At 35.4% G+C, this 15,676-nt stretch overlaps 1 protein-coding gene across 7 annotated transcripts in view; it reads left to right on the top strand.

Moving 5' to 3' along the window:
• Positions 1-15,676, top strand: part of CCHa1 (neuropeptide CCHamide 1) — a 260,158-nt gene that overhangs the window by 232,879 nt on the left and 11,603 nt on the right. For 2 of the 7 annotated variants that reach the window (XR_015545541.1, XM_087407458.1), the window contains exon 4: positions 8,863-9,133. Coding sequence is in view for 5 of the 7 variants with exons in the window: in XM_087407458.1 (XP_087263584.1) it covers positions 8,863-9,133 (271 nt within the window). In the remaining 2 variants the exon portion in view is untranslated. The other 5 variants (XR_015545540.1, XM_087407457.1, XM_087407455.1 and 2 more) reach the window with 5 other exon arrangements.

The raw sequence follows: 15,676 nt of genomic DNA, 5'->3' as shown, positions 1-15,676 counted from the left end.
TATACAATTTTATATATAACTAATATGATACTACATAATTTTATAAAGCTTTTTTTCTCCCAGGCGGTAAAGCAAATGAAAGCACTTGTACAAAGAATTAGAGAAGAAAGATGATATGTAGTTCAATAATCAAAAGTTAAGTTTCTAATATGACATAAAATAAAATGTATAAATACCTACTTATGTTATTATGTATCTAAAATTTAAAAGATACCATACTAAAAATTAACTAGATACGGATACAGGTATCTCCGCTTGTAAGGATCTAATGCACTTATTGTTAGGTACAGCTAAAGTATCTAGATACTGTATCTAGATACTTTTACCTAGATACATTTCGATACTGCACTTCAGCTACCTTTCAGCAAGGTTTCATCTACCTTTCAGTTATCTTTCAGTAAGAAAAATTTTGCTATTCTAGAGTTATGCAGATATTTCGCAACTTTTATGAAATGTTTCACTTTTCAGTTGAAACATTTCTGAGATATTTCTGAAAACTTCGGTTATATGGAGTTGCTCGAGTCATTTTATATTAATTTAATTTAATTTAATTTAATTTACTTTATTACAAAGCTTTATGAAAAGATTACAAGTAGAGTAATAGATATGATGAATAGGCATAAAATATGATGTAATACAAGATTATAGTAGCTTGGTTAGACACACACGCGCGCATGCACGCGCACACATACCGATTATATCCCGTTTAAAAACTGTGAATGACACGATGAGACATGGGGCAGCGGAACGAAAGAAGGAGACAGAGAGGGAGAACTTTTTATTGCTACAGGAAAAGACTTGAAATATTTGACTGAGGTATAAAAGAAAGCGGCACGAAACTTAATGGAACGATGTATGAAAAAAGATAAATAATCTTGATATCAGGTGACAATAGAGTTAATAGTGGAATGAAGCTCAAAGTTCAACTGAAGGACGTGTCGCAGACGCGATATACCATAGAGGAGTATATTTAGCGAAGAAGAGAAAATACGAGATAACACAGGTGGAGTATAAAACGTTGCCACATCCTAAGCTAACCAGATCTCTGGTAATACGGAGATATATGGTTCGTATTTACGAATGCAATAAGAAAGCGGAGGCAAGAATTTTGGATACGCTGTATACGATTTACCAGTTGTTGATTAAGAATCGGAATGTGGATATCAACGTAATCAAATAAAGAAGTAACGAGTAATTGAAAAGTAAGGAGTTTTTGAGAGCAAGAAAGGATGTGGCGAAGGGGATAAAAAAGATGTAGACGAGCGTAAACAAAACTTGACTCATGTGACTCGAATATCCATGTAGAATTAACACCAAGAATTAATAATAAAGGAAAAGCGAGGAACGAAATTTAGAACAATACTGAACAATACGGGACAATAACCTTAAAGAACCGACAATTAGCAAGGATGATTTAGAAAGATTTAGATGCAGCGTATTATTAATGGAACATTCGGCAATAGATTTTAGATCTTTATTCAAAGCAGAACAGGCTGCTAAAGCATCGAGTAGATGAAAGGATTTGAGAAGAATTATGTCATCTACATATATAAAGAATTCGGAGGAAATAATCAGACAGAGAAATAATCAGACAAATCAGAGACGAAAATACTAAAAAGTAAAGAACCGAGAATGGATCCTGAGATTCACCAGAGAACACGATACGAGCAGAGAAGAAAATAGAAAAAGAATTATATATGAAAACTTGCTACGTGATTTATAAGAAAAGATCAGATTAGCGAAAGGGCTGAATGGGATAGAGACCGCTTGAGTTTAAAAGTAGATCATGGTTGACGGTATCAATAGCCTTTGTGAAATTCAGCGCAACGATAGAAGTAAAGTGACCACTGTCAAAATTTTGAAACACGATGTCAGAGATGTGAAGTAATTCCGTCGTTGTGCTGTGAGATCTACGAAGACTAACTGACAGGAGGAGATAATATTAAAATTTGAGATAAAGACATTCAGTTGTGAGAAGCAGATATGTTCAAGCAGCTTTGAGAGGAAATAAGAGAGCGGGATAGGACGGAAATACAAGGGAGAGGAGGAGTTACAAATGGGAAGAACAATTGAGCATTTCCAGGAGGAGGGAAAGAAGCCGGGTATGATTGGAGCAAAGTTGAAGGAAAAATGAGGAAAGAAAGTAAGAAAATTAGAAGAATAAGATGAAGAAGATAGAGCATCAACAAAATGATTATTCAGGAGAGGGATTTCTAAGATGCAAAGGTATAGTAGTAGAGGAGGACTGTACCACTGAGATTTCTCCAGAATTGGAGCGAGGAATTAGATGCGAGAGAAGTAGAGAAGAAGGACTTCTTCTTGCGACGAACAGCACTATTCACATTATTCCGCTGATCTCTATAACGCTGTCAGTAGGAGACTGTATTTGCCTGTACTTGAGAAGGGCACATGTCTTCAGTTCAATGAGCCTTCAAACTGCACCATTTAGCCACGGCACAGGGGGACGAGGAATATGTCTATAAGTAATTGGGGCGAGTCGGTCAAATACAGCAATGAGAGAGGCAATAAAATGAGAGATCATCTCATCAATATATATGGCGACGCCGCATATAAAGAAGATCAATCTATCAGCCCTAGCTCATGCTCGATATCCTCAGATGATTGCGTGAATATTATGCGACAGAGATATACACTATCGTATTGCGACGCGGAATAGCTAGCATCGCATAGATAATAAAATGATCACTTACACTGACCGCATCGCTGACTCAACCATATTAATACTCGACGAGACAAAAATAAGATCTATGATGGTTGCCGAATTACATATTAAGCGTTAATTAATTGCCTTAAAGCAAACATTAATTAGTTGCCTTAAAGAAAACAGCGACGTGATATCAAACAAGAGTTCATAATCTATTTGACCGAGTATGTTGACATTAAATCGCTCAAACACACAATCGCGTCGAATATATATGCCGCACAGGGTAGGCATGATTCAATATAATACAAATCAGAAAGCGATGAGCCAGGGGGGCGGTATATGCAGACGACCGCCATCCGACCGTGGACAAGATGAAGGGATTCGGCAATGATATCAACGAGAGTACCCACCGGCTGGACGCATAAGCCAATTGGAGAGAATTGGAGAAACTTTTAGATGTACACCGCCCTCACAACGGCCTGTGGATCTGTCCGAGTATATAGTTATCAATATCAACAGATCTAGAGTCGACCGAATTCCGCAACCTGTCTCCCCGACAGCCAGAACATCCAAACGGTGAAAGGCGATAACGTCCCTTACTAATGCAATATGTGAAATGAGCGACCTGATGTTAATATGTGCAACACGCAATTTACTATTGCGAGAGCTATTTGTCTCCGAACGCGAAAACTGAAACGGAGAGACACGTTCCACGTACACCAGACGTAAGTAGCGAGAACAGAGAAGTGGGATGAGAGGGAGCGGACAATGGTCTTGAGGACAGAGAAAAATAATTCCGGGAAGATGTAACGAGGGAGTATTATCCCTAACACAAAAATATGTATTACCCCTCCTCATCACGTTTCATGCCATGCGCAGCTACCAGTCAACGAACTTCAGCAAAAGTGCGTCACTCGGATGTTGTAACCCGCTTAAGAAGAGAGATCCTACCAGCCGGAAAGAAGCTGCAGATATCAAATGCATCCAATTCACTCTTTCGATAAGCCCTGGCGATCATTGCGCCTCGCTATTGTCGTGAATTTGACAATAAGTAGAGATGAGAACAAGTGCTTGCCAGGAATCCTGAAAGCTTGTACTATCAGATGGAGACACCAATACTTCAAAAGAGGATGTTCTTGATACAATTCAATGCAATTTTCTGAAGGGATCTTTGGCAGACAATGAACTCATGGTTTCTCTGCTCATTGACTATGCGCTCAAAATTAGCAGGCAGTCCATCCGCCAGGGCACGAGAATCATCGGCAGAGATCACATGATCAAAAAGCGCCTCCCCCTCAGAAAGCGCCTCAAGTTTAATGCAGCGCTTCTCCTGACTTGCCTTACAGCCATAGCAATCAGATCGGCAGTCGTTACCGCCGTCAGTCGATTCGTCGCACCTTCGACGTCTCCGAAACGTATACCATCAAACTCAATCATTTTAGCATTAAAAGTCTTCAACACTGGTTCAAGTCAATCTAAAAGACTAAGACTGTACTTAATACAAACAATTCTGTGTTTTAATAAGGAGATAGATTTTAATAAGGAGATAGATGTTAAAGTATACAAGGAGGACTTAACTTCAAAAAGAGCTGATGAAATCAGATCAGAAGACATCTGAGAAAAAAGAAACCGCATTGCATCTTGTTAGGTAGAGGCGAGAGAAAAGGCGGCGGTGACACCACCAGCTGAGGAGGCAGCAGTAGTTCCAATCGGGGGTAACGATGATCCACCTTCAGTTGCAATAATAGGAAAGCGAGCATGAGAGAAGCGCATACTGTTGCTCAGCATCATAGAAAGCGCATGGATACTTACGCGAAATAAAGTATTTATTTCATGTAATTTGCTGCATGTCGACTGACTCATATTTGAATAAACGATATTAGAAATAGTATTAAGAAACATGTTTACGCGTAGGATCCACAAGGCACGTAGTATTTTAACAGAATAATTATTTATATCTTCGATCGTCCTTCAAACAAAAGGAAATGAATGACAAATATCAATAACGATATAACGGCTAAGTTTGATTATAGAATTATGACATGATTATGGAATTATTACATAATAATAGAATACTTCAGATAGATAATGAAAAAGCACGTAAAATTAACGCAATACAAACACACTAACAAAATAACGAGATGCGAAAGTCATATTATTCACTTACAGAAATACATTTCTGCCCGCTGACCAGCATTCGCCAACAGTTAAAAAAAATGAGATATTACAATAAGCACCTACAGTTGCAATAAGACGTGAAAATATACAGTGAACTATTAAATACAAGCGCTTGTCACAAGCGAGAAAGCGGAAAATTGAGCAGTAGGGCGAAATCTGAACGAAGCGGCGAGCAGATATATTGACAGCACAGAGATGTTGACATCACACGAGACTCCAAAAAATTTTGATTCATTAGTGTGAGAGGCTTTGGATCGGTTACGATTAATATTAACATGTGCTAGCGAATACGGTTTGATAATTAATTTTTAAAAATGCCAGTTTATGAAGAAGTCCATAGAATTTTTAGGTCATGTGATAAAAAACGGTAAAATATACCCTTCACCGGAGAAAATAAAAGCAGTAATTGATTTTCCTAAGCCGAAAGGATTAAAAAAACCTTCAAAGCTATTTAAGAGTGTCAGACTATTCTAGAAAATTTATTCCGTTTTATTTAGTAATAACTAAACCACTGTTCGAGATACGGCCAACATGTACATAATTTCCATATTTGGCGTTCGTGCGACATTCGGATCGAAAGCTTCTAGAAGGATCTCAAGCGTCTTTAGAAGTTTCCAAAACATAAACTCGGCTATCACCTCGTCGATAAAGTCAAAAAACAATAAGCTAAGCCGCACGTCGCACGTACGCAGATCTCAACCGCTATAACGGCGAACCAACTCGGATCGGTCGCGGCGCACGCGCGATCGCGTGACGCAAAACGCGTAATATGCGTTCATCCCAATCAAGAATCCAGATTTAACGGGCGCATGGCAATAGCGTGCCGCTTGGCCGTTGCGCTCGAAATCGCCAATCGCCACCCGAAACAGAGGATCACTTCAAATTTTTCAATTTGCAAAAATCTCATAGGCGAATGCAAAGGGAAGCCTTTGTTCTCAAAGGAGCATAAAAGGGGAACCCGAGAAGCAATAGCTCTTAGTTTTCCGCCGTTTTGAGTCAACGCTTCGCTATCAGTGCACCGCCAAGGAGACGCTCCGCCGCTAGAAAACCGCCGCGTTTGATTCGCAAAGAAAACCGCCGAGTTTGATTCGCAAAGAATATTATTGAATTGAAGCGAAATACAACTAAACGCCGTATCACTTAAAATTTCACGTCAGCGCTCTCGCTCTGATTCGCTCTCGAACAACCACTAACTGATATGCTAGAAAGAAGTGACCGTTTGATTTTGCCGATAGAGCGGAAAGTGCATTTATACAATTAAAGACAATACTAACGCAAAAATTAGTTTTGAAAATATACCAGCCACGACATGACACAGAACTGCACACTGATGCGAGCGTAGACGGATACGGGGCCGTTTTATTAGCATTTACCGGAGGATGGTTTGTTACATCCTGCGTATTATGAGTAGGAAGATGAAAAACGAAGAAAGAAATTACACTAGCTATGAGTTAGAAATGTTAGTCATAGAAGCACTCAAGAAATTCCGCATGTATTTGTTAGGATTGCGATTTAAGATAATTACTGACTGTACGTAATTACATCGGCGTTCCAACGCATGAGTAAGAAGGACTTGACTACGCGTATAGCTAGATGGGTTTTCCTTTTAGAGGACTATGATTATAGCATTTAACATAGATCGGGCACGCGCATGAAACATGTCGATGCATTAAGTAGGCATCCGATGATGACAATAATGGGTCAATCAATTTCGGAACAAATTAAAATTCAGCAGAAGCAGGATCATGAAATTAAAGCTCTGATAGAGATCGCTAGAGATAAGACGTATGATAATTATCAATTAAACAACGGTGTGCTTTATAAATTCCAAGACGGCCGAGACTTATTTATAATACCCAATTCGTTAGAAACAGACATTATTCATTCGATACATGAAAAAGGGCATTATGCTGCGAAGCGAACCGAAGAAATTATTTCCCAAGAGTGTTATATTCGTGATTTAAATCATAAAATAGAAAAATACATAGCAAGTTGCGTACCATATATTTTGTCGAATCGTAAAAAGGATAAACGTGAGGGATACTTACATCCTTTGCCAAAACCAGACACACACTTACCATGCGGATCATTCAGGTTCTTTAGAGACAACTAGCCAAAATTATATTAGGTGTACAAATAAATTTCCGCCGTTTGACCAAAGACTGCGCCACTAGCAAGCTATGATTCAAATTGTCTGATGTAAAACATTATATCGTAAGGTTGGACATCTGTCAACAACATAATCTTGAAATACTAGCGATTTTGTATCAGCATCATACATTTTTTTTGTGCGAAAATGCCGAGTTTTGAGTCGAATAAGCGTCATTTGCGGGAACTTTTGATTTATTTCTTTAATTTGAATAAATCTACAGCTGAGGTTCATCGATTGTTTGTAGAAACATATGGTGAGGCTTAAGTGAGAGAAGTTGTCGTGAATGGTTTCAAAAATTTAAGAACGGTGAATTTGACGTCGAAGACAAAGAACATAGCGGAAGGCCGAAAATGTACGAAGACGCAGAATTGGAAGCATTATTGAATGAAGATTCGTGCCAAACGCAAAAAGAACTTGCACTTACACTTTGACTTACATCAATAAAACATTATGTATCGTTCTTTCACAATAAATGCTTAATTTTTGATAAAAAACGGCGGAAACTTTGTACACCTAATAATTACATATTGGCCATTATAGACAGCTTTACCAAATTCGTTTGGCTTTATCCAACTAAGAGTACTACTACTTATGAAGTTATAAATAAATTAGATGCGCAAAAACAGATATTTGGAAATCCCAAACAGATTGTAACTGATAGAGGAATGGCGTTTACGTCCAAAGAGTTTAGCGATTATTGTAAAGTTATTGCGATTATACTCATGTGACGATTACAACTGGATTGTCTGGAGCGAATGGATAGGTCGAAAGACTGAATAGAACAATTATATCGTTCTGTTCAAGTTAACAATCGAGAATCCTAGTAAATAATTCAAACACGTCGGAAAATTACAACGAATATTAAATTTTATCTATCACCGCAGCATCAATACTACCTTTTGACTTATTATTTGAAGTGAAGATGCGCGAAGAAACTCAAATTACGCGAAATAGGAGAACAGAACCTTTCAAGTTCAACCTCAATTTGAAGTAGAGCGCGATGAGTTAAGAAATAGAGCGAAAAAACAGATCCTTAAGGTACAATCTGAAAATTGTAAGACGTAAACCTGCGAGTAAATACAACGTAGATGATTTAGTGACTATAAAGCGAACTCAGGTTCAGGTAAGAAATTACGAGTGAAATACTTAGGTCCATATCGCATTCAAGAAACTAAACCGAACGATACATACGAGTTGTTAGAGTGGGTGAGCACGAAGGACTTAATACATACATCTACTTGTGGAGAATATATCAATCCCTGATAAATATTAAGATATAAATAACATTAAGTATAAGCAACATTAAATATAAGTAACATCAAATATGAGTAAAATTAAATCTAAAGTATACGATAAATCTAAATTTTATAAAATTATTTGTGTTTATTATACGTATGTAAACATAATTAAATTTGAGTTTAAGTTTGTATTGTATCATACAAGACGCATGATTAATCAAAATGGCCGAATGTGGGAAATTATCCCAGATTTTGTGAAAATCGTTCAACTGATACCTCATAGAGGACGCGAATGTCGCGAGTAAGCGTGACTGGGCCGAGAAAAATCAATTGCGCGCGTAGCGAGAGGAGGCCATTGTTGTGTTTATGATCCGTTTAGAAAGTATATTGCGTTGAACTCAGTTCTGTCACTTAGAGTTGTGTACGTTTATTTATGTTCGCGTTATAAAATATCACCGAGAGAATAAATATATTCTATCTCAAATCCTACACTAGTGACCATGAAGAGTTAAACGATTCTAGTAATAATAAATATTTTTTATTTAAACAATAATAATAAGTATTTGAATAATTTATACGAATATATTTAACTATCAATGTACTATAAACGTGATATTAAAAAATTATAGCGCATGGAAAACGCGGCAATATCCAGGGTGTACCTACCATGCACACTTTGACAGCTAAAGCGCTACTGAATGGATTTCCGCAAGATAACATTGTATCTTCCTCCAAGGTGCAATGGATTCTATCCCGTTTGATCATCAGACAGCCTATATTACCATTGATGGATAAATATTACATTAAAGGGGGCGGCTTCCCTAAGGATAAGTCGTACATCCCATCAAAGTGGGACCACAACGTAACACCGATGATTGATAAGAGCGTTGAGTCAATCAGGTAAATATATTTTTAATGAAACAAAACTGAAGATTAAATGACACTTCGGCAGAAGATTGTTTATAAAAAATAGTACATGCAACAATTTTCTATTATTTTTCGAAAAAAATCTTAGTGAAAAATTTTAATATCACATAATGTATTCAATACTATTTAGATCAGTGCTCGGAACTTATTATCCGAATCAGTGCTCGAAATTAATTGCATATTTCGGGCTGATTTGCTTACTTTTTCCCCACTACCATTCAACGTTCGATGGCCAAACCGTCGAATCGCGCGTGGACGTGTATCTCAGGAGCGTCGCAGTATAAAAAATACTGCGATCGTACTTTTCAGCAAATTATCAGTAAAAATACTTCCCTTCTTACGTAATTGTTATTTTCTTAATAATGGTAATTGGACATCATACTAATAAGTAAATGCATTTTAGTGAATGTAATGTACTTTTAAAATATTACTTTAATATTTTTATAATACACTCGGTTTCTTTGAAAGAACTTCTGACCACGCTTTTGTGCCACAGAATGTAATATTCTATAATATAGAATTTTACTTTACCGCTTCATATGTTTGATCATTTTTTTGTATTTTTTTTTAATGGAATAAATCTGAATGCACTTAAAAGACGCATCAATAATAGAATTTCAAAGATAATATCAAAAATTATTGTTCACATTACAATTATCATATTATAATTAAATATATTAAAAAGGATTACAAACCAAGTGAAAACACAAAAAAGTGCTAAGCAAAATATATTAGTAAGCGTTAAAACAAAAATTATAGAAATGAATATAAAACAAACGGCGTTTTGACTCCGATCGAGTCATTATCAATGTTAGACATGTAAAAACTTTTAATAAATTAATAACATAAACATATTTGAAATAACAACTTATAACTAAAAATTACGAAAATAAAAACTTTTTTAATTGTACTGATTTCAGCTGGATGTACAAAAAGATAGTAAAACAACCTACTATGATTATCGCAACAATATTAAAAATATTGCTGTTGTATCCAATAGAGATCATCTTTGTAATTGTGCGCAAGATGATACAGAGAAAACTCGCTATAGACATGTCGCAATAAATTGATTAATATATAAAGTTCATTTTGATGAAAAATAGTTAATAAAACAGTCTGTCAAAATAACAATAGAAAGTATAAAATAAGGAATGTTCGTTAATAAAAGGCTTAAAAAAAAATCATTAATATAAATATCTTCAAAATATTTTCAATACTAAGTATTATCAGTCAGAATGTGAAAAAATGTAATATCGGTTGTATAAAATTTGATGATTTGAATAAAATTTGATCGGTTGTATGAAATTCAAAAAGCAATCAGTCTGTTAAAATAATATATTGTCTGAAAAAATATTCGTTGATAAAGAGCTCATATAAAAAAGGAAAAAAATCTTAAAATAAATACCTTAAAATTAGTTCCAATGTTAAATAAAATATTATCAGTCAAAATATAAAATTATCGGTAGAACAAAAGATATAAAACTGAAAATACAAACAGTGTATCGATATATGTACAACAATAAGATAAATAAGCAATTTGCGATGGAACTTCCTTGATATCCAAAACGGTAATGAGAAAAACTGATAAGAAGTAAGAAGCACAAAGAAGGGGATACGAAATAAAGGAGAAAGGGTAACAATTAAGAGGGGGAAAAAAGAAAGTTAAGAAGGAGAAAGAGACTGAATAATAGGAAGATAAGATTCATGTTTTGCTTATTTAGATTCTGTTTTTGCTCTCCTTTATATGAACCATTTCCGATATCAAGCGTTTATTATAGAAAGGTTCTCTATCAAGAATTCTCACTTTATCCCAGTCAAATTCATGGTTACAATTCACTCGATGGTTCATAATGACTGATGGCGATCCCGTTTTTTTCTTTATATCAGACATATATTCTTGTAGTTTGGTTTTTAGCTTTCTCTTGGTTTGCCCAACGTAACTAGCAATCTACACAAAATATTTTGTAAACAACTTCCTAATTAGAGAGAAAGTTCTTTGCCCTTTTTAATGTGATTTTTTAGGGTATTCAGAATGGAATAAGTCAAATCACAGTTCATTTTCCAACCAACCTAAAGCTTTCGGAGAGAGACTTAGTATAAGAGATGGTAAACAACTTTTTAGCACGAATATTATTGTTAAGAGCGTAAGAATTTTGTGTACTGTTGTTCCTATGAATATGATAATTCAATCTTATTAGTGGAGAAGATGAAATGAAGTGGATAACATTTTTGTAAAAATATATTATAATCTCAATAAGATTTTTTTTCTCGAAAACAGGATGAAACAACAATATAATTCAGTCTACTGCATCCATGACAACGCATTCTACAACATCCAACATCTCTTTTGACACAATGGATGATGAAAGTGGAAGTTAAGAAATCTTCCCGAGAAAGTCGGTTTTTTTATGCTTACCAAAAATAATTGAGTTATTGTCAACAATGATGGTGATGTATAAAAAATTCAATTTATCATTGGTCTCAACTTTCATGGTGAACTACATATAATCGGGGATATAAAAAATTAAAAACGTTTTAAACATCGTTCAAAATAACAGAAGGAGCCACCAGAATAATATCATCCACATCTGTAATAGAATAAAGATTGCAATGGTAAACTTTCTAAAGCAAAAGACTCAAAATCTTGTACTACTTCAGCTATTACAGGGGACAATGGAGACCCTATTGGGGTACCAAAAATTAGTTTATAGGATACGTTATTAAAAGAAAAAAAAACAATTAAATTCAAGACAAAGCGTATGGCTAAAAGAAATTCGTCTAAAGGTATAGTAGTATTAAATATATGACTCCATCTCTTTACGATGCTCTCAAACGCCAATTCTATGGAAACATTTGTAAATAGTGAAACCAAATCTAAAGATGCCAAAGTATAGCTAGGATCAAGAAACGTTCCGTTAGCTTGTCCACCAAATGAAAGCTGTTTTTCACCTGGCCACATCCCTCAGAAATACTACTTATTTTCGTAGTTTGTAATTTTTAGTTATAGGTCATTGTTATTGTCAAATATGTTTATATTATTAATTTATTGAAAAGTTTTACACATCTAACATTGATAATGATCCGATCGGAATCGAAACGCCGTTTGTTTTATATTCATTTCTATTTAATTTTCTTTTAATTTGTTTTAGCACTTACTAATATATTTTGCTTGGCACTTATATTTTTGTTTTTTCACTTAGTATGTAACTCTTCTTAATATATATTTTATTAATTAATTTATTATTTTAACATTCACATCATACATTTTATCATATTGTAATTATTGTCAATTATATTGCAAAATATATATATATTTTAATAATGGAAAGTTTGATTTAATTGAGAAATTAACAATTATGCAGAAAGGAAAATATTTTAATGATAATTTACTGGAATTGAATGGTCGCAGTATATTCCTTATAATGCGATGTTCTTGAGATACAAGCCCGCACACGATCCGGCGGCTCGGCCATCGAGCATTAAGCAGTAGTAAGAAAATTAGTCGGCATTTCAGAAATTGAGCACTGATCTGGATAATAAGTTTCATTTAAATTTTACCGCCGCAACGGTGTCTCGTTGTGCATGCGTGTCGAGTTTGTTGATTTATTGATAAGAGATTGAAGCGATTTTCAATTATTAATTCAGTGCATACGCATTGTAGTGCATGTTTATAATGTTTAAACAAATCGCGACGCCTACTGTTTGTAAAAAACAGTAATCTTAAATGTTTCTTAAATGCGGGGAACATTAATGCGGCAGAAATTCACTGTTAAATTTGTGAAATATATAGAGAACAATGAATGATTCAATTCAAATACCAAGATGAGTGCGACTTTTCAACGAAATATGCGAAAATGTACACAACAATGAACAGAACGAACGACCGTCTCTGATTAATGACGATTTGATGCGTATAGTTGAAGAGACAATTTGAGAGAACTGACGATTCATTATTACATCTCTCTCTCTCTCTCTCTCTCTCTCTCTCTCTCTCTTTCTCTCTCTGCAATTCCAAGAAATTTCATACACAGCAACATTCCAACGAAAAGAAATAACGCCTGATACCCCACTCTAATAAATGCATCAACAATGACGGCAACTATGTAACAAAATCGTGAAAGTGTATACTCTAAAGAGCAATAAAAATTTTCTGTAAATATTATATGTACTTGTTTTCTTTTAATAGGCCATCGGAACATATTTTTGAGATAACTCATAATTTGTTAAATTTATAGAGTTCTAAAAAAAAATACATAAACTTTTTCAAATTTTACAAGTTTGGTTCAATTATAAAATGAAATCTTTTGTAGGAATGTCCTCAACAGCGCTATGATATTTTGCTACAACTTTGCCAAACCACCAACAAAAACTGACATGGCCCATAAGAGATATATATGGTAGTCTTGCGTGTTATATGGACGTTAATATGGAAATGGCTTGGCATTTACAATAAATTTATTAAAAAGTTTAACGTGATCTTCGACAGACACATGCTTGTGCCTTATATGAAAGTCCGATATTCGGCAATTTCCTAATCTGAATAGTCGTAAAGGAGGATGTTAAATTAGAGCCGTTTTTCGGCCAAAATGAGAAAGTTCTGAGATGTACATATATAATATTAAACAGCTACTCAAGCGGATTCGAATGGTATATCACCTATTTTGGGAAAACATCAAAATCATGGGAAAATTCGTCTTTAAAATTCTTAGATTTAAATCTGAAAAGATGATTATATAAAATTTTTTAAATAAATACCACATATCATTACAATCCGAAGCGCCACTACGGTCTAAGTATTAAGATGTTGAACTAATATATATATTATTCAAACGAATGAATTAATTTCAGAAATAATAATTACGTGTCGATATGGTTGTCGACATTAACGCAATTAATCCGAAATGTAATAATCTCCCCCAAAATTCCCCAAATTAATCTTAAAAAACTGTAAATAAACTTATTGCGAAAAAATATTGCCTCGGCCGGGAGTCGAACCCGGATCTCTTGCATTCCGTGCGAGAAATACCACATATATTTATATACTGGAGGTATTAAAAATATTTTAAAAAACAATGATGATGCTTTTTATGTTTTATTAAGCGTTCCACTTGATGCTTATAATTCTCGCGATCATCACTTATGCTTTTTGATAAACATCAAAGATGAAATGATTGCACAAGTGTTAAAAGCGTTTACGTACCTGAAAGAAAGATGTTTCCTTATATATATTGATTATTGCAAAGAATATTATTAAGATTTTGGTAGTCTAAAGTCTCAGAACTCTCGTACGAAATATAAGAGATTCGAGTTCAACTCCTGGCCAAGGTAATATTTTTAGCAATAAAATATATATAGTTTTTCAGCATATTAACATCTTTTTAATATGATGCCTCATAGAGCATTAAAAAAATTGCTTGTCAATTTAATTCATGATATTACTACAGTAGTTTTATTGCGTTTATATGTTCGGAAAACTAATTCGGCGCGCAGTTTCAATGAAGTATGATATATATGCAAGTACATATATAGTATACCCATACAGCACAGAATGTTGAAAGAAAATTGTTGAGATGTTGCAATGTTGAAACGTCAATGTTTTATCAATGCTGTATTTATATTGAATCTCTATACATTGATTATTAATGTTGCTGCAACATTGAAATATTGAATAAATTGAACCACGAGTTGAATTTTTATTAATTTTTCCACATTGATTGTTAATGTTGCTGCCATGTTGAAACGACTGAATAAATTATATCAGTAGCAAAGATAGGCCAGTTCTAATGGATTCCGAGGGGGAAGAGGGATTAAGGTGCCAGAAGGGGGAGGGGTATCCGCGGCGGGAAGGGGGGCGATGTCACGGAGGAGAGGGAAGAGAATGACGTCGCAAGGGGTAATGTCACTGGGCGATGACATCCCGGGGAGCGGAGGAGGAATATGACATCACAGTGGATGACGTCACTATGTGAGGAGGATGACATCACAGGAAGTGACATCACAAGACAAGGAGAATGAGATCACAAAGGGTGACGTCGCAAGGATGACGTTGCGGAAAAGGGGAGGTTGGTGCAAGGAACAAGGATATCAATGAATGTGAGATATGCGGGGAAATTACGTCGCAGGAAACTACATAACGCGAGATGTGCGGAAAATTACGTTCGTGTCGCGGCGATGACGTCACGCGGGGTTAGTAGCTGTCGGGCGAAGTCCACCGCTGCTACCGCCACCGGTTCCTACCGTCGCCTCCGGGTGCAGTCCGCCGCCGGTCCCTACCACTGCCTTCGTGCGCGGTCCGCCGCCGGTCTCTACCACCGCCTCCGGGTACGGTCCTCACCGCGCGCTATACTTATCGTGTATACTTACCGTCTCTATTCCTCTTATGCATCGCTCCTCTTCCCCTTTATGCGACTACATTTCGCATCTTTGTCCCACCAATTGTGTTTATTATATTAATAATAATAACCTAAAGAATGAAGAATCCTAATATGTGCGCAATGATATTGTCGAACGCGGTGA

This window comes from Acromyrmex echinatior, chromosome 6 (genome assembly GCF_024713525.1).
Source record: "Acromyrmex echinatior isolate Ae372 chromosome 6, ASM2471352v2, whole genome shotgun sequence".
Classification (NCBI taxonomy): domain Eukaryota; kingdom Metazoa; phylum Arthropoda; class Insecta; order Hymenoptera; family Formicidae; genus Acromyrmex; species Acromyrmex echinatior.
This window is presented reverse-complemented; position numbering and strand designations above follow the sequence as displayed.